The 19,516-nt window shown below is 57.1% G+C and overlaps 1 protein-coding gene and 1 long non-coding RNA gene across 3 annotated transcripts in view; one reads left to right on the top strand and one right to left on the bottom strand.

Moving 5' to 3' along the window:
• The window catches only part of FAIM2 (Fas apoptotic inhibitory molecule 2), a 33,142-nt gene extending 17,295 nt beyond the window's left edge, over positions 1 to 15,847 (bottom strand). The window contains exons 1-10 of one of the 2 annotated variants that reach the window (XM_077870131.1): positions 15,686 to 15,847; positions 12,100 to 12,295; positions 9,308 to 9,402; positions 8,819 to 8,883; positions 8,389 to 8,442; positions 2,298 to 2,348; positions 1,934 to 1,973; positions 1,372 to 1,409; positions 743 to 830; positions 379 to 474 (exon numbers count right to left, since the gene is read on the bottom strand). In XM_077870131.1, coding sequence (XP_077726257.1) covers positions 379 to 474; positions 743 to 830; positions 1,372 to 1,409; positions 1,934 to 1,973; positions 2,298 to 2,348; positions 8,389 to 8,442; positions 8,819 to 8,883; positions 9,308 to 9,402; positions 12,100 to 12,295; positions 15,686 to 15,700 — 738 coding nt within the window. In that variant the 5' untranslated portion in view covers positions 15,701 to 15,847. Of the gene's footprint in view, positions 1 to 378; positions 475 to 742; positions 831 to 1,371; positions 1,410 to 1,933; positions 1,974 to 2,297; positions 2,349 to 8,388; positions 8,443 to 8,818; positions 8,884 to 9,307; positions 9,403 to 11,092; positions 11,223 to 12,099; positions 12,296 to 15,685 lie in introns of those variants that run through there. The other variant, XM_077870132.1, reaches the window with a different exon arrangement.
• Positions 10,147 to 12,997, top strand: LOC144296855 (uncharacterized). The gene is made up of 2 exons (XR_013363799.1): positions 10,147 to 11,123; positions 11,424 to 12,997. It is a non-coding gene; the product is annotated as an uncharacterized LOC144296855 (long non-coding RNA).
• Positions 15,848 to 19,516: the final 3,669 nt, after the last annotated feature.

Raw genomic sequence — 19,516 nt, 5'->3', positions numbered from 1 at the left:
TGATCCCTCAAGAGCTCCAGGGGACCGGGCTCGGAGGCCCTATGGAGCTCCTGTGCTCCCTCCCCTGCCCAGGGTTTAAATGTGCTGTGCTCTCCCCCTCAGGCTCACCTCACCCCCTCAAGGGGAGGATGAGAAAGGTGAAGCCGGATGTGGCTCATGGTGCAAGCAGGTGCCCAGGCCTGCCAAGAAAAGCCTCCCTGTTTGTTTGCTTATACTGCCAACAAGCCCAGGGCAGGTGCCAGGAGGGTTGGACAGGATGGCAGGCTGTAGGCCTTTGGCTCTGGGCCTTCCCTGGAGGGTGTGGGAGGAAAGGGCACCCTTGGGCAAGGTGGGCTCTCCCTCCCTCCCCGGGGTCCCACCGGGAGACCCGGGACTCACATATTGGAAGGGCAGGAGGATGGCCAGGATGAGTCCGCTGAAGAAAAGAGTCATGAGCAGCACGAAGATCACACCCTGGCAGGACGTGAAGTCAAACTGCAGGGAAGGGATAGGCGTCAGCTGTTGGGCCCGCACGGAACGGCCCGCCATTCCTGGGGCCCCAACCCGGCAGCGTGCTGGCAAGAAGGCTGGGGCCTACGCAGCAGGCCGCTGTCTCATGCTCCCCCCTAGAAGCCAGCATTCCTCCTCCAGGTGGCCTCCCCAGACCCTTCTCACCCTCTTTACCTCTCCGTAGCCGGGGACCCAAGATTGGAGCCCCCCCCACAACCATCCCATGGACCTGCCCATGAGCCCCAGAGCTGACCTTGGTCTGGAAGCTAAAGACGGTGACTGAGAGGCAGACAAGAGCCGTGATGCCCAGGCACAGCAGCACAGACGTGGTGTTGTAATAGCTGCAGGACGCAGGGCCAGGGGCTCGGCTTCAGGCCGGGCTTCTGGTCTCCCCGGCCCTCCTCCCAGGCCCACCCTCCTGCCAGGCCCTGATCTCTAGACCTCTGGTCCCCACGCTCTCCCTTCCTAGGGTCCTACCCCCTCTCTCTGCTTTCCCAACCTCTTCCCTGGGTCCTGCCCTCCCCAGCATGCTTCGACTCAAACTCCTGTTGGAAGGATCCTGAAGAGGTGGGAGTGGAGGGTGGGGAGGGCTTTGTGCTGCTGCCGGGAGGTGGCTTACAGGAAATGGGGTCTGACCCAGTCCGAGGTCTTTCAAGCTACAGCTTGAGAGAGGTCACCTTGGTCCCCTCATTCCCCACCGCCACCCCGCTGAGCTGGCCACGTCCTGCTGTCACTGCTGAGTGTGCAAGACAAGGGATCTGGGCCAATGTTCCCGCCTGCCTGAACCCCCTCCCCATCTGAACGCTCTCTGAAGGGACACTGTTCAGGGGCAGCTCCCCTCAGGGTGTGGCCCGTCCCCCCCCACCTGTCTGTCCCCTTTACCTGGACAACATCCCAGTGAGGTAGGCCATGGACAGGGTCTGGAAGGAGAAGCAGGATGAGGGAACGCTCCAGAACTCGGCCTCTGGGGGCCCAGGCACCTTCAAGGCCCGGCCTGGGCTTCCACCCCTGCACACCCCTTAACTCTGCATGTGCCTCACCCCCACACACATTCACTTCCACAACTCAGGCCTGGTGAGGAGCGTCCCCGACGGGCCGGCGCTAGCTGTCTCCTCCTTTCTTTTGCAGCCCTGCTCTCTCTTCACTTTCTACTCTACTCTTCATTAGCCATGGCTCTAGGATGCCTCATTCGAACCTCTTCAAAACAACATCACCAAGGAAAGAGACAGTGGATGGTGCCGGGGGAAGGGGAAACTAAGCCCATTTGCAAAGGGAAGGTAGGACATCTTTGCAGCAGAAGTGGGATGAAAATACTCCTGCCTCCACCAGTGAGCTCACATTGCACATGCCCAGCCCAGGCTTCTTGGCCCTCGAAGCCCACCCTCCTTCCGCCTCCCACCGTCCCCACGCAGCATCTGTCCCCAGGCACCCCTAGATCACTTACGAAAATGGTCAGGAGAATCAGGTTCCAGGGGAAATGCCTCCTGTAAGGCAAGCCACTGAGTTCAGAGGAGAAGGGGGGTGCCGACAGCCACAGGCTGGGTCACTGCAGCGGGGCGGGGGTCTCCCCATCCCCACTCCTCGGAGCCCCTTCCCTCAGCCACATCCCCGTATATCCCCATCAGCAGATCCACGTCACCCTGCTGCTGCCTCAGAGGCAGCAAGGAAGGGGCGGGAGGGCAGGCTGGATGGAGCCCAGGGGATAGAGCCCTCTCAGGTGCACAGCGCGCCGCGGCAGGCAGCCTGGGGCCCGATCCTTCAAGATCCTGCTCACGTTCCCACAAGGTGCTCCTCAAGCCATCACGTACCTAGGTCCAGAGCAGCAGGCCAGGGTCAGATAGGTCGCAAAGAATACAGCGCTATACAAGGAGACAGACGACGGGCAGGTCAGCTGTGCCCCCGAGCCCCTCGGTCCCGCTCATTCTGCTCCCTGCCACCCCCGCCCACAGGTGCCGGGCACTATGATGGGTCGGGGTGGGAGGAGGGCGTTTAGGACAGTCATCCTAGAAGCCCGCAATGGGCAGGCCGCTGGTCCGATTCCAAGACAGGAACGGGACACGGACGAGCCTGCTTCTGGAGGTACCGAGTCCTGGATGCCACGGGACAGCTGGCTGCCCGACCCAAGGTGGCCTCCCCGACACTCCCGATACTTCACCCAGGAACTTTGCCCACGGTGTCCTCTGTGTGCCAAGCAGAGCGCTAAGTGCTTTATGAATAAGGATTGAAGGGCTCCTCGCACCTTCTTCTCCAGAGAGCCAGCTCTGACCACCGGCCCACGCCGCCCCGCAGCCCCTCCCACCCTTCTCACTACCTGTAATGCCCCTGCCACTCGCTCTTGGTCTACCCTACCGGCCTGCCAGCGAGTCAGGGGAAGGTCCTCATCTGCCCCGCCAGCCCCTGGCACGAGCAGAAAGTACCTGTGGTGCGGATTTCTGGATCACGGCCATGTCCAGGGGATGGTGGGCAAGGAGCTCAGGTGCCCTCAGCAACAGGGGCAGAGGATCGAGGGTTGTCTAGACAGTCGTGGAGGTGAAGGGCAGTCCAGGAGGTGGAAGACTGGGCTGAGGACCCAAGGGACCTGCTCTTGGGTGCCCAATGAGATTGGTGCCACCACCAATGCACGGTCTCCAGCCGCCAGTGGGCCCTCAGCACGACGCCTGCCATCCTTGCCCCTCGGTTCGTCACCTGTCCCCCACAGCAGCAATTCCAACCATCCTTCCCGGCTGCCTCATTCCTGCACGGTCTGGCCTGATGCATCCCAGAAAGATCTGAGATGATGCGGGGCTCCCTCGGCTCCCCGCCTGCTCCCTGCAAGTCTCGTATCATGCAGCGACGTGGCCCTCCTCCTGCCTTCCATCCCAGGCCCATCTCCCCAGCCTGGGCTGCGGGCCCACACACTCAACTGCCTCGCCCTCTCTAGCTCCAACAGCTCACCCCTTCTGCTGGCGCCTCTCCTCCCATACAACCCTCCTCAGCTGTGTTCCATCTTCAGCCAAAGTCCTCCCTGGTTCCAGCTACGCCCCTTTATCCACCCTCACAGACAAGCTTCTTGAAAAAGTTATCTCCCTGGAGCGCCTGAGGGGCTCAGTGGTTGAGCAACTGCCTTTGGCTCAGGTTGTGATCCCTGGGTCCTGGGTTCAAATTCTGCATCGGGGTCCCCATGGGAGCCCGCCTCTCCTTCTGCCTATGTCTCAGCCTCTCTCTGTGTCTCTCATGAATAAATAAAATCTTTAAGAAAAAGAAAAATTTATCTCCCCTCACTGTCTCCTTCTCCATCTCCGCATTACTCCTCAACCCCACAAATCCCAACCCAGCCCCACGTAATGAGAGCTGGCTTTGCCACATCCCTGTGACCTTGATGAGCCCAAGTGACACTAGTCAGTCCCTGTCTTACCTGACTTTTCAACATCTGCTCACTCCCATTGTTCCCCTCGTTCCACAATGACACACTTGTGGGTCCCCTCCTACCTCCCTGGCCACTCCTTCCCAGTCTCCTTGCCGAACATCTAAATATGCCCTGTTCCTTTGAGATCGGGTCCCATCCGACTGGCTTGCTCCTCCACGGGACTCCCTCTAGCAGGCAGATGCTCATGGCTCCCACACCCTTGATTCTGATCTAGATGTTTCCTCTCGGCCTCAGACCTGAATAGGCAACTGCCAACTCGGCAGAGATGGCCATTCAGAAACGTGCCAAACCCAACAGGTCAGGAGCGAACTCGCCCTCCTCCCTGCCCCTGCTCCTGCGTCTCCTACTGCGAGGACGTCATGCGCATCCAAGTCGCCCAACCAGAGAGCTCAGCATCCTCCACTCTCACCGGCCTCACCCGATTAATCACCTGGGCCTGCCGATCCTCCTACCCAGGCAGCTCTCGGATCTGTCACCTTGTCTCCATGCCCAATACCACCCTTTTAGGTGGGGCCACCTCTCTCTCTATCTGGTCCTGCTGCCTCCAGCCCTACCTCCCACCCTCCGAGTGACAGATCCGACCATGGGACTCCCTTGTTTAAAATTCCCAAAGACCTGGGTGAGGCCCTGCTAGATCTGCCCTACGTACCTCCCCCTCCCCTCTGCGCCCTTATAATGTGCCTGCCGCACTCTGCTCCTGCTGGAAAGGACCAACTGGCAGGGATGCCCAAGGCCGGGATTAGAGGGGCTGCCTCGTGCACCATGGACATTCTTCAACTGAGGCCAGCACCCACACACCCGACGGGCTTGATCATCTGAACCCCCACCTAGATGTAGCATCCGGAGTGACCTAGTCATTTTACATTCCTACCATTTGCCCAGGGCCTGGCAATGGTTAGGTGACCTTTAAATACTTCTGGATGAGGGACACCTGGTTGGCTCAGTGGTTGAGCGTCTGCCTTTGGCTCAGGTCATGATCCCAGGGTTCTGGGATCGAGTCCCGCATCAGGCTCCCTGCAGGGAGCCCGCTTCTCCCGCTGCCTATGTCTCTGCCTCTCTCTAAATAAATTAAAAATAAATAAATAAATAAATAAATAAATAAATAAATAAACAAATAAATAAAAAAATCTAAAAAAAAATACTTCTGGATGAAATGCAAAAGCATAGGGGATTTAGGGGTGGAGAAAAGCCTACTGGATTTGGCAAATAGGACCTCTCCGTCTTCACCTTCTCCTATAAGTATCAGTGGCTCTCAAGTGATGTGGAACAATTGTCATGGTGATTGAGGGGTTCTTAGTGCCAGGGACCTGCGAGGGACAGGAGAATCATCCTGCCCCAGATGAGAAACAGTCCAGGATCCCCTCTCTTCTGGTCTCACTTGAGTCATTGGTCAGTCACTGAGGCAATATTGATAATAATAATACCCTTGTCTATGTGCATCCTGGGTGTGAATCCCATCTCCCTGTGGGACTGGGAGCTGCCAAAGCAGAAGGGCCGGGTCTCCTTTCCTCTCTGGCCCAGAGCTCCTCGTGGGTTGAGGGGGGTCGGAGGGAGGGCAGAGGGGCATCACCTGGGGGTTACGATGTAGCTTTGGAACCTGCCAAAGCTCGTATTCTTAGCGCAGCTCTGCCACTATTGTGTGACCTTGAGCAAGTTACTTAATTGCAGAGCCTTGTTGTTGCCTCCTTTGTAAAACAGGAATCCTGGTACCAATTCAAGAGGCTATAGCAGGACTGGCTGAGAGCATAGCAGTGAGCACAGGACCCCGCACAGGGTGAGGACCCGGGAACAGGAGTCGTTACAATTAGAAACCCGCCTCCTGGAGAGGCTCTGCTCCACCTCTTCCATCTCTGGTCTCCCAGTCTCCTCCTCTGCCCGGGGCCCCCTCACCCCCCCCCCCATTGCCAGGGCTCAGAGGGAGCAATCAGACAATACGGCAAGAGCCCACTAAGGGAGATGGCTGGGGCCCTGCGAAGGCAGTGAGCGGAGCAGGGTGCTGGAAGGCCGCCACCCCAGGGGCCAGAGAATGAGTCACAGAAGGGAAAGAAAGACTAACTTGCATGTCGGAGCCGGGGCCCCAGGGCCTGGGCTGGAGCCATGGTCTGTTTACAGAGTGTCAGAACAGGGGAGTGAGGCGCAGGTGGGGGCCGGCGTCCAAACCCAACGTCCCCCCTCCGAGTGTCCCGCTCTAGGGCCAATCCCGGGCCAGCAGGGAGGCAGCCGAGCACTCAGGGGAAGTGCTCTTAGGAAGAGCCCTACAATGCTGCTTAGGAAGCAATGACTTCCCGCTGAGCCTCACTCCCTCATCAGTAGAATGGGGATAACCACAGCATCCGCCTTCTAGGGTTGTTATGAGGATCAAATGACAAATTCCTATGAAGCACTTAGCACAGGGCCTCACACATACAGAAAGAGCGGTTTTATTCTTACTGCTGTTAAGGGCTTGGTATGTTGTAGGAGGTGAGACCCACTAGGCCTCAGACCCAGAAGCAGATTCCAGGCGCAAAGTGGATAGAGTTGAGGGGTGGGGAGGGGGGGGAGGGCAGGGCAGAGCCACCGGCTGGCTTTCTGGAGAAAAGCCTAGCATCTCGGTGGTGGAGTTCCCAAGTACCTCCAAGGCTTTGAGACACCCCATCCAAAGCAGACGGTCCATGCCCACTCCCAACTTCTCTCCACCCCCATCCCCACCCACCCCTGAGCCGGGGAGAGCATCTCTGCTCTTTTTCTAGAGGGCTGCTAAATCTCTTCATTCCCAGGCCAGATTCTCATGCCCACCCTCAGCAGGGTGGACTCTGTCCCCACTTCGTAGCCTGCTCATTTCCGGCTGCGTCCCTGCCACCGTCTGCTCAGGACGTGCAGTCCTGTGGACCCTCCCCACAGAAGGCCTGGTGAAGGGCCTGGGGACTCCGTTCCCGAGTCCTCAGGGCACCCGGGTGTGCCAGGAGGTGCTGACGTGCTGGGAGCCATGCCAACCTGCCATGTGGGCTGGCTCGGGTGGCAGTCCCTGGGGCCTCATTAGCTTTATACACAGAGCCTCCCAGTTCCCCCAGTTGTACGCCTCCCTGTCTGGGCTGCAGACAGGCCCTCTGTCCTATGCCCTAAGCAAGGCTCTGGGTGAGAAGGTCTCCTCCCCTGGGACTCCCAACCTGACTGAGCCACCCGTCCGTTCCTCTGCTCAGGAGCCACAGAGGCCAGGATGAGCCTCCTTCCCATCTGCTTCTGGTTGTCTGGTGTTAATCAAGGCCAGCTTTAGAACTGTTCTGGGCTTGGGGCGGCCCAGAAGGCTTTGGGCTGAGCCAACATCTCCACCGGATCCCCACCCAGGAGCAGGCGTAGGACAGCTGTAGTGTGCAAGCTCCTTGCCAGCCATTCAGAGCTTCCACCCCATAAGCCTCCACTGCTCTCTGAGATGTCTCAGATTCCCCTACATGGAGGCTTCTAGTCCCCTGCCAGTCTCATCCCTTCTGTACCGAATATGCCATGTGCAGACCCCTCCTGTGCTTTTGCTTGAGCCACTCCGGTCTCCACTGAGGCGCTCCCTCCAAAGCAGACTGAGGGCTTGGGTGTCTCGGCCTCACGCCCTCCTGCCTCCTCTCCTCTGAGTGCTGCTCGAGCCCACGCAGCCTGGTACCACTCACTCACTACCTTCCCCTACAGAGGCTTTTGACCCAGCAACCCCAGTACCCAGTACAGGGCCGAGCTCACCGTGGGTGCTGAAGAGGACTTAGGTGCGAGTGAATCTGCCCTGAGCCCAGGATAGTTCTACCGTAGAATTATCCAGGTTGACCCTTAATTGCCCAGATAAGAGGGTCAAGAATCACCTACACCGTCAAACTTCTCCCCTTAAGTCCCCTGCCAATGTTCCTTACAGAGTATAGGACAAGCGGGTGAGCCAAGCGGCTTGAGAAGAAGGGAATCTGCCAAGCAGAGTGATTAAGAACACAAGCCTCAACCTGCATCCTGGGTTTGAATCCCAGCTCTGCCACGGACTAGCTGTGTGACCTTGGGCAAATGACTCAACCTCTCTGAACCTTAGTTTTCTGAGGTAATCATACCCAGTTGACTTGAGGACCGAATGCAATACTGTGCATCCAGCACACAGAACAAGGCCCAGCCCTCATTAGGCACCCTGTAAGTGGTAGCTATTATGATTAATAATCCATAAGTATTAATAACAATGCTAATAAGAATAGCAACATCATCATTAGTGTGGATCAAGGTGTTCCAGCTCCCCTTCCCTTCAGGGCTAAGGTCTGGGTCTCTAGCCAGGGCCCCAGCCCCACCCTCTCCTCGTCCTGCGAGCACCAGAACCTGTGCCTGTCGTCCCTCCCCTCTTGGAGCTAAACACCACAAGGGCCCCCCAGGCCATGCTCTTGTGAGGACAATCTTCCTTTAGAGGGGAGAAAGGCCATGGGCTTGGAATTTGTCAGCAGAGACGTCCCACCTCGTGCCACCGAGGGTTCTCTGGCAAGGGAGGCCTGGGGTATACTCACTAGGATGCCCAGTACCATCCTGGGTTAGCCTGCACGTAGTCCTTAACGGGGTCACTGCAGAGAAAGGAGGGCGAGAGAATCAGAATTTACCCTGTCTCCATTTCCACATCTGCGCCTGCCCCCACGAGAAGAAAGCGGGGAGGCACCCCCAGTGGCAGAGGGAGCCCCAGCCCCAGTCCCGGGCTGGGCCGAGGCTGGGATGTGGAGGTGCCTGGCTGTGGGGCTGGAAGATCTGAGAGGAACGACTGCTTCCCAGGCACCTGTCGCCCCGGAAGGCACTAGCTCCTCCCCCGGTGGACGGAGGACTCCTCCGTGGGCACTACCTGAAGTTCTTCCCCAGCACAAGGGCATCCGTTGCCCCAACATTCCCGGAGAGTCGGGCCTCGCCACGGCCGCCCCCGGAAGGTGCCGGGCCACACTGCCAACTCACCAGAAGGTAAAGAGAGCCACGACACCCAAGGTCACCAGCAGCTGGATCAGCAGGATTGTATAGACCTAGGGGTGGGAGGGAGTTCTTTTCAGCTTGGGGAGCCCCACTTGAGGCCGGGGAGACTTGGGCCCCCAGTGAGGCTCAGCTTCCCAGCGACCCATGTCCTCTCTAGAACCTGCATCCCGTGCCCTCCACTCTCCCTCTCAGGGGTCACTGGAACGGACCCAGGACAAGGTGGAAGAAGGGCAAAGATGCTCCAGAGCCACCCCCACAGGACAAGGGGCCCCACGCATCTACAGAGAGGATGAGACACAGTTTCGGTGTAGCAGGGGCCCGCGGGGTGAAGCCCAAGGATGCACCTCCCAGCAGGTGCTGTCTCCAGGGGTGGCCTCTGCAGACCCCTGCAGACTGAGGGATGGGCCAGGGTCTCCTCAAGGGACCACCCCAACCTAACCCACCAGTCCTGGAGAGTTGGGGGGAGGCGGTTACCTTTCTGATGAAGACTCGGCGAACTTTCTGATCGTCCCAACTGAAGGTGGTGAAGAGCTCATGGTCTCCGGTGGGGAAGCCATTCTCGTAACTGTCTGGATGGGCATGGGGAGGGCCATGAGGGCTCCCACACATATATATGCTGCCCCCGACGGCCACCTGCTCGAAGCTGACTTTGGTCAAAGTGGCTCTCTGGACCCGGCGAGCCTGTCTCTCTAGCCCCGTTCCAAACCTCCCACCGCACCCCATCCCATCCCCAGATCTCTCCCCACCTGCTTCTCCTGCCTGAGTCCTGAGAATAAACTGTCACCTCCCCTCCCCCTCCTGCACGCAGGTTGGGGCTCCCAGGGGGCCAAGGCCTGCCTATGAGCGACCCTCTCCTCTAGCGTTCCTCACTCCTCCCTGGACGTGCTGGCTCCCTTGTGGCTAAGAACCAGAGAGGGACAGCAACTCTCCCAGGGCCACCCTGCACATCCAGGGCTGGAGGTCCTACCCCCGCTTGCCCTGAGACCTTTGGGGTGAGACCTGGGGACCAGGTGGGAAGGAAGCACCTGCTGGCACTCCAGCTGGGAATCAAGGCAGGGGGAAGCCTGGAGGGGGCAGTAAAGCCAAGACAGGGCAAGGAGGGGATGAAGTTTGGGGGTCAGCTCTCAGAACTCAGAACCCAGATGTCAGGCCTTTGGAAGAGCATGGGATCCACAGCCAAACAGTCTTTTTCCTCTAAGACTGACCAGCGGTGTGACCTTGAGCCAGTCACCAGCATCTCCGGGTCTCTTCTATGACACGGGTCAGTTGACACTCTGGTTGACACCAGTTGACACACGGGGACAAAACTAGATGGAAGTGAAAGCCTATGGCCCTGGGCCTGGTGGGGACCATGCTGCCCTCTCCTCTGCACCCGTCAGCTGGGCCATTTCCGAGGCCTCTGCTCTGATCTCCTCCACTGTCATTTCGATTCCAGGGGCCCTTCCTGCCATTCGTCCAGGGTCTTACCCCTCACGGCAAAAGCGTCAGTGTTGGTCTTTCAAAGCTGACCCTGCGTCAAGCTCTCTGATGGCTCCCCAATGCCTTTTGCTCACGTTCAGGTCCCCTACCAAAGCCACCACAGCCTCCCCTGAGCGCTCAGCCCCGGTGCACATTCCTCTCTCCTACTTTTCTCCAGCCTGGCTCTATTTTTTTTTTTTCTTGCCTCTGGGCCTCCACATGTCATATTCTTTCAACCCGAACACTCATTTCGCTGCCTCTTCACCAGGCTGACTCTCGTCGTCCTTCAGGACTCAGCGTGGCTACCCCTTTGTCCAGGCAGTCTTCCCTGACTGCCAGGTGGGTTCGGCAAGCCGCCTAGGCCTCTGTCACCGCATCTCCACTGTGTGGTACTCGTCTGCCTACTTGTCTCTACAGTCAGGTCTGGGAGGGCAAGTCTTGCAAATCAGCATGTCCCTAGGAATTTAGCTGAGTGCTGGACACAGCGCGTGGCACGCCCTTAGAAATGTTTGTCATATGTTGACTGAAAGGAGCTTCCTTCCTGCCCCGACGGTTCCCTGGAAACCCTTTCTTAAGGCAGCTGGTCTGGGCAACCTGGAAATGGAAACGGAGGAAGGGGGCGAGGGGAAGCTCGCTGCAAACCTGGGGCCTGGAGGCCCTCCCTTTAATCCTTCACTTCTCTTTCATGTTCTGTCTACACCCCCTGCCCAGGCCTGAATGGCCAGGCCACAGAGAAGAGGAGAGAGAAAGCCTTCCCGTGTGTATCCGGGGCAGTGAGAAGGGCTCCCACAAACGCCAGACCTTCATTGGCCCTCCAGTAGGTCACAGTGGGGTAGGTTTGCCTGGCTCTGGACTGAGGGGGTTTGTGGTAAGGGGTGCGGACCATGGTGGCCACTCCTGGTGAGTAGAGGCTCTGTCGGAGGCATTGTTCTTGACATGCCTTCTAGAATTCTGCTGGGGAGGGTGGGAGTTGATACGATGGGACTGGGTGGGTGGGTGGGTCGGAAGGGGCTGCTGAGGGAGGCCGCAGGGGCCGAGGAAGGTTTGAGAGGGGGCCCTTCCTTACAGCTTGTGAGGAGCTGCATGTTCCCAGCCCTGAGGCAAAGCTCTCACAAGCTGCTCAACCCAACAGGGGCTCCCACTGGCTGTGAGTCTTGGTCTGCAAGGAGCTGGAGTTCGCCTGGGTGAGTCTGCCTATGAATTCCGCCCCGCCACGAGGGGCACGAAGGCTGGCACCCACACACCTTCCCCACCTCATATCCTCCTGTCCCCAGCAAAGGCTTGGAGAAGGGAAGAGAGACAGGGAAAGTGAGGGTGAAGTGATCCTCAGACCCCTAGCCCCACCAGCCCTGGGGCCTTCAGGGGGACATGTCCCCACTCTGATTTCAGATCAGCCCACATGGAAACACACTGCATCCCCACTCACAGCTTAATACCCTGCCCCTTCCTGTGTCCACTCTCTCCATCCTTCTTATGCACCCGTTTCTTTGAGAAGAGCCTTTCTAGAATAGTCCCTGGTGTTTTCTCCCCATCTGTCCTTTCTATTTGCTCTAGCTTGGTGACTTGAAAAAAAATCCGCTCTTCCCCATCCAAGAGTACTGTGACTGCAGACACGATGTCTCTCCCTTTTCACAGAGTCCTTCTTGACCTACCCTTGGAATAGCCCACCAAAGCCCAAGCCTTTGACAACAGGGCCTCATATAACCACACAATGCATCTATTTATGGGCAACTTCCTTCTACCCAGGTTTTTCTTCTGGGCCCACTGCTCCCCCTAATGCTCCTGCCTCCAGGAGCTGAGAGACTTACTAGGGTCCACGTAGGCCCAGCTGGGGTGGAGAGGCACAGCTGAAGGGGCTGGGGGGAAGGGCCCTGCCTTCAGCCCCTCCCCAGAGGTGGCCTCCTCGTAGGAGGGCGGGGCCGAGGGCACTGCTGGAGTCTCCTTCTTCTCAGCATTGGCCTGCTGCTGCCCCTCCGTCCCGGGGGCCTTATTAGCCACGGAGATCTGTGGAGTAGGGGCAGACAGAGACAGTCACCAGGGAAAGGGTGCCTTCCAAATCCTCCTCACCAGCTTCTGCTTTCTGGAACTTCCATGGGTATTCTCACCGGCTCCTAATTTCTGGGACTTCCCTGGGTACTTTCTCACCTAGAAGGGTGGGGGTACAGACAAGAGTCTCCCTGTTTTGTGCAGGGTATGCAATATTATTCAGCCTTAAGAAAGAAGGAAATCCTCCCATTTGCAACAACATAGGTGAACCTGGAGGATGTTATGCTAAGTGAAATGAGCGAGACACAGAAAGGTAAAAACTGCATGATATCAGTTATATTGGGGATGGAAAGTAGCCAAACTCATAGAAGAACAGAGCAGAATGGTGGTTGCCAGGGGTGGGGGGTGGGGGGAATGGGAAGATGGTGGTCAAAGGGCACAAAGTTTCCATTGTGCAAGATGAATAAGTTCTGGAGATCTAATGTACAGCATGGTGATTATAGTTAACAATACTGTATTGTATACTTGAAATTTGCTGAGAGGGTGGATCTTAAGCGTTCTCATCACACACACATAAAGGTAACTAACTGTGAAGTGATAGCTCTGTTCACTGGCTCGACTGTGATCATTTCACCATGTATACATATATCTAAACATCAAGCTGTATACCATAAATATATATGTATAAATATATAAATAAATTATATATATATATATATAAAATTTCTATTTGTCAATTATACCCCAATAAAGCTGGGGGGTGGCAGGGAAAGACTCTACCTTTTTTTCATAGATGGGAGAACTGAGCTCCAGGAGGGTCGGGGCTGGCCCCGGGGAACACACTGAAGCTGGTATAAAAACTAACGAAGGAGGGGATCCCTGGGTGGCTCAGCGGCTTAATGCCTGCCTTTGGCCCAGGGCCTGATCCTGGAGTCCCGGTATTGAGCCCCGTGTCAGGCTCCTGGCATGGAGCCTGCTTCTCCCTCTGCCTGTGTCTCTGCCTCTCCCTCTGTCTATCATGAATAAATAAATAAATGAAATCTTAAAAAAAAAAGACTAAAGAAGGAGGGCACCTGGGTGGCTCAGTGGTTGAGCGTCTGCCTTTGGTTCGGGGCGTGATCCTGGGACCCTGGGATTGAGTCACACATCAGGCTCCCCTCAGGGAGCCTGCTTCTCCCTCTGCCTGTGTCTCTGCCTCACTCTCTGTGTCTCTCATGAATGAATGAATGAATGAATGAATGAATGAATAAATAAATAAATAAATAAATAAAACAAGGGAACTAAGGCTCAGAAGAGAAGAATGAAGTGTCCAAGGTCATGAAGCCACACATGCACAGCCCATTGGGCTGCAGAGACCGGGTACCACTGGGACAGGTGTTGGGCTGGAGATGACACTGAGAAGGTGGGGCTGGCGAGCCCCGAGGAAGGATGGGGACTGCAGGAAGGGCAAGAAGTGCCAGGTAAAAGGGAAAGGGTCCTGTTTTGGGCTCATGCTGTTGGAACCCCAGCCTCTCTCCTCAACCAGAACAGAACCGCACCCTGTCACGCTGGAAGCAGGCATCTAGTTCAGTCCTTTCTTTCATTTTACAGAAGAGGAAACTGAGGCCCAGAGGGAAATGTACTGTGGCAGGTTGAACACTGAAGTCTATATTTTACACTCCGTTACACTCGCCCCTAGAGTGTCCGCTTAAGTCTTGGTGACAGGATGTGAGCCAGGAGGGTCCGAATGCCACCCAGAGAGGGTAGACAGTGGGGGAGGAGGTGGTAGGAGGACTGAACCTCAGAAAATGAATGGGAGTGAGGTTGGGCTTCAGAAAGAACGCATTAAACCCAAAGGGCAGTAGAGCAAGGGCCGCAGAGTTCCTTCTTCTCAGGGTGCTTCTGGCTGAGGCGGCCCAGAGGTGAGCGAGCACCGGAAGATCTCTTGCCTCCATGTAGGCCTAAGGACCACTGAAATGGGGGTTCTTCTCCATTGCCAGAAAGCCTGTGAGCAAGCTGGAGGGGAGAGGCAGAGGAGGCAGGGGCAATGCAGGGCATTCACCCCAGGACAGGAAGCAGTGTCAGCAAAGTGACTGGGGGGTGGGGGTGGAATCAGCAGCGGTGGTGGGGGAGTGGGGGTGGCAGCTCTTCATTTTCACCACAATGCACATCCTTAGGGAAGAGAGCCTTGGGCATTCCTAGGCCTCTGGGAATGCCCCCCCCACACACACCTGATGCCCTCCCACTCTCCTGACCTCCTTCATCACCCAGACCAGAAGGGTCACATCCAGGAAAATCCAGTTCAGCCCAACAGAATCAAGGTCCTTTGAGCTCAGCCCCAGGAAATGGATTGGCACCTCTGACTTCAGCCCTGTCCAGAACAGGTCCTCCTCCCCAGCCCCCCACCCTGCTGATCAGCTCCAGGGCCTCCAGGGCCCTGCCTCCCCTACACAGACCACACACACACACACACACACACACACACACATCCGGCATTCCCAAGTGAGGTCTGCCCAGTGGCAGGAGGTGGTATCACCCAATGACATCATTTTGAGGTCTCATGAGCTTAAAAACAGGGAGAGGAGGATCTGAGAGCCCAAGGAAAGATGCCATTGGCTCTGAGGCTCATCTTGGAGAAAAGAAGGGGGAGTGCAGGGGAGGTTCCTCTTCTGTTTTCTCTGCCCAATCCTTAGCGCCCCCAAAACAGAGGGCCAGAGGACCCTCCCCCCTTGCCCCAGGCCCTGCTTGTTGTATAATTCCACAGGCTGTTGATGTTATGTAACCACACTAGGCCGGCCAAGTCTCTGCCCCAGCCCCTCCCCTCCATTTCAGGCCTAGAACTGGGGAAAAAAGAGAAGACGTTTTATCTGGTCCCATCTAGTCCCATGCCCAGCCAAAACAAAAACAAAAATGAGAGCATCTTGATGCAGGGTTGCCATAGTAAATGCCTCCCCACCCCAACCACAAGGGATGTGTCCAGGTGTGGAATAACGACAGAGACTGGGGTGGGGGGTGTCACTGTGGAGAGGCGAAAGATGAGCATAATGTGGCTGGGATTGAGATTGGAGCAGAGGAGGGCGCAGGATCGGCATGGCCCCTCGGGGCTCACTCAGGTGCCCTCCGCCGGTCCCCCCAACCACACCCTGGACACCCAGGCTGATTCCTCAAGGGAACCTGAAGGGTCCTAAGATGCCAAAGCCCCCCCGGGGAGGGGGGAGGCAGGAGAGGTGGGCCTGCTGGGCAGGAAGAGGCCCCAACCCATTCCTTGAAAGGGGCCTTTGGTCCTGGGACTTCAGCAGGGACCACGGAGGACAGTGGCCCCAGCGCCCGGGGAGGATGCTCAGAGTGGTCCAGAGAGTTTGCTTGGGATGCCAGGGAGCTGGGAGCCCACGGGTGGAGGACGGTGCAGGTGGGGGGAGATGCCGGTACCTTTCCTTGGGTCATGGTGCCGTGTCTCCGGGAAGGGGTCCCTGAGGCAGGGGCGGCCGCTTGGGTCACCGCAGCCTGCCTGCGTCTCTTCCTTCCTCCGCGTGGGTTCTAGCAACATCCACTGCAGCCGGGCCAGGCGGACCGGAATGTACCATTCGGGCGCGGGAGGAGGAGGGGGCCGGCGGGCGGGCGGCTGCTGCGGAGGCCGCTGCGGATTCCCGGCGGGAGGAGGCGGCGCAGCGCCCCCCGCCCCCCCCCCCGGGGCCCCCATCCCGGGCGGAGCGCGCTGCGGGGCGAGTGGATGCGTCCGCGGGGCGGGGAGGCGGGGACCGTGACGCCGCGGCTGGAACCCGAGCCGGAGCGGGGTGTCAGGCCTCAGCCCCAGCCCCAGGCTCTCTCCCCTGGGCCTCGCCTCCCCGCGCCCTCCCTGATTTCCGTCTCCCCCACCGCCCTCCCCTCCTCTTCGTCATCCCCGTCATCCCCGCAGATGGGGGAGCCTCCCACGCTGGTCTACCCTCGCCCGCTCCCAACAGGGCCCCGGGCCCCAGATTCCCGTGGGTCCTTGGGCAAGCCAGTGAGCACCTCTCCTGCCTCCGTTTGCCCGCCTGTGAAATGGGAGCAACGGGCCCCCCTTCCTGGTCACAGAGGCCTGGTGTGGGAGGATACAGCTGCCGTGTGCTTCAACTCTGCGGGACCCTTTGAGCCGGCCTTTCCGGAAAGACCTCTAGTTCTGTCTCAAAATCTCTCCAACCTCCATCCCCTCATCCTCCAACTGCTCCCTTTCTGCCTCCAGCTCAGCCTCCATCACCCCTGCCTCTGTCTCCCCCCCGCCCCGCCCCCCATTCGGGAGCCTATCGTGCATCCCCTCTCCCAGGCTTGTCCTTGGGAATCGGCCATCCCCAGGCCCTGCTTTCCAAAGCTGCCGCAGTGGCACTGTGGGGTTTGCAATCTCAAGAGCTGGGCTGGATTCCCAATTCAATCACCCACTGGCCTTGTGACTTTGGCAAGGCCTTAATCTCCCGGAGCTGCAGCATCTCCTACGGCAAGGAGGAGCTCTGTCCACCCCAGACTGACTGCAGGACACACAGGCTCTGGCGGTGGAAGCAAGCTGCAGACCACAAAGTGGTGCCAGCGTGTGTTATTATTACCTGAGGAATCTCCTCCCCGAGTGTCTTGGGCTGCCCCAGGGTGAGGATAATCTGCCTTAACGGATCTGAACCTCCTAGGATGGGATGGAAAACCAAGGCTGATGCGAGGGGGCGGGGGGGGGGGGGGTGTAGTCCCTTACCTTCTGCTTCTCTGTCACCTCCCAGCCAGACCCACCTCATGACACTAAGAAAGCAGAGCCCTGGTGGGCAGGTAAATTACTGAGTCTTGATTCCAGCTCTCTTCACCCTTTGTGCCCTACCCTGTAGCTACCAACTGCCTACATGCTTACCCAAGCCGAAGCCCCCCTGTCTAGAGGTTCTCTCGGCCCTTCAAAGCCGAGGCCCTCCCCATCCTCCTCCCTGCCCCCTCACTGTCTTCCCCAGCCCTTCTCCCCACCCCTTCCTCCTACAATCTGTTGTCATGGGTCCACACCCCCACCCCTACCCCACTGCTGCCCAAAGTCTGCCTGGCCTGCCCCTTCCCCTCTCCGAATCTGTGTTCTGGAGTAGTTTTTTTCCTCCTATTTGACAACTCGAGTACCACTTCCTCCAGGAAGCCCCCTTGGCCCCTAGTCCCGGTTGAATATTTGCTTCCATAGTTTCATAGCACCTGCCACGTGGCACCGTGGAGTTTCTTTGTCTGTCTCCCTGGTAGATTCTAAGAGATCCTGTCTAGCAGTTTTTATGTCCGCAGGACTGAGTACTGTGCCAGGCATGCGGAATGCACTCAGTGAGTCCTAGCTATGACGGATTACCCAGACATATGGTGTTACCCAGAGCCTGAATTCATGTAGGCCTGAGTTTATTTGTGAATCTCACTTGCTCCTTCTCTCCCCATTTACTCCATTCCTGCCACACAGGCCTCTTGGCTGTTCCTTAACCGGCTCCGCATGCTGTTAGCTCAGGGCCTTTGCACTTGCTATGTTCTCTGCCTGGAATATCTACAGACTGCTGTATGGCTCACTCCTTCACTTACTTCACAGCTCTGCTCAGACATTACCTTCTCGGGGAGGTCTTCTTGATCCTATATAAGTCAATGCCACCAACATACCCCCACCCAGCTCGTTGAACAGTCTCTTCCCTGACCCAGCTTTATTTTTCCTTCCTTGGCAATTGTCACCTCTGACATAGACCTTTTGTTTAGATTTTTGGTCTCTCTTTCCTACTTGAATGGCAGTTATATGAAAGGAGGCACTTTGATGGGTCTACGCCCATGGGTTACAATACTACTTGGTGTGAGTACTAGGGGTCTACAAATGTTTGGATGAGTGAAGTACAACAATATACAATCTTTATATTCCTCAAATATTTGACATTGTCAGTGCTGGGATGTTTCTCAGATGCTGGACTCTATTATCTTGACATCATCTGTATGTCCCCATATCATGGTCTTTGGCCATTACCCGGAGTTTAGGATGTTCGTTTCATACTCCTCTGGCCTCTGGAGGCAGTCAGATGTGGGGTCAAGATCAGGGACTCCAGAGTCAGGTAGCAGCCTGGGTTCCTACCCCAGCCTCTCTACTTGAAAGCTATATGACTTTGGACAAGTCAGTCCCTCTCTCAGAGCCTCAGTTTTCTCATTTAAAATGGAAGATAGTGATAATACTGACTTCCTAAGACTATAGAGGGGATTAAGTCATGATATATAGAGAGCACTTCACACCGTACCCAGCACATAATAAGCTCTCAGCGTCAGCTGCTAGTATGAGCCTTTAGGGTTCCACAAATGAAAAAAAAAAAAAGGGAGTTCCACAAATGTTGAGTCACCTGGGTGGCTCAGTTGGTTGAAGGTCTGCCTTTGGCTCAGGGCATGATCTTGGGGTCCTGGGATCGAGTCCTGCATTGGGCTCCCTGCTTCTCCCTCGGCCTATGTCTCTGCCTCTGTGTGTGTGTCTCTCATGAATAAATACAAATCTTAAAAAAAAAAGTGTGTTTTCTTCAACAGGAGGGGAAGAAGGATTCGTCTGAGAGCAACATGGGGAGGGCCTGAAGGAGGGCAAGAATGAGGTAGAGCACGGAGCCTGCAAACTCTGTGAGCTCTGTGGCAGGCTGGAGCCCGGGTTTCAGAGCCGGCTGCCCAAGCTCAGATCCCAGCCTGGGCAAGACGCTTCGCCGGGCCTTCGTCTCCTCATCTGTCGAACGAAGCCTGTGCCTTAGTATCGGTAAGGCACCTGCAGCAGAGCCACGCACTTAACAGGTGCTCCATGCAGGTTTGGTCATTTAAAAAACAGACAAGTGACCCAGGGACAGAAAAGATGGAGAAAGGCGGACAGCTTGGGGCAAGATTGACGGGACTTGGGAAGAGGCTGGGTGTGGGATGAAGGGAGAAGGGGAGGAGTCAGAAGAGTCAGGGCTGGGAGGCTGAGTCCCTGGGAGAATGATGCCTTTAGTAAAGGGGAGGGAGGAGCTGATGTGTCTGGGGGGCACCTGAGTTTGTGGTGCCCATGGGACATGTAGGTAGAGATGGCCCGGAGGCAGTAAGCTAGAGGCTCCAGGTGCCCAGAAGAGACGTCCTGGCGAGGCCTTGCGTCGCTCAGGGGGCATCTTGCATTGTATTCTAGGGGAATGCCACGTCCTTCGCACCCCGGACCCCAACTCTGGAGCCTCCTCAAGTGGAGCAGCTGAGGCCGGGCTGGATTTGGGGGTGTGGGGCTCCTTAGTCATTAGCAGGTGGACGGTGGCT

This window comes from Canis aureus, chromosome 25 (assembly GCF_053574225.1).
Source record: "Canis aureus isolate CA01 chromosome 25, VMU_Caureus_v.1.0, whole genome shotgun sequence".
NCBI lineage: Eukaryota > Metazoa > Chordata > Mammalia > Carnivora > Canidae > Canis > Canis aureus.
The sequence above is the reverse complement of the archived record's forward strand: the minus strand, read 5'-3'. Positions and strand labels throughout refer to the sequence as shown.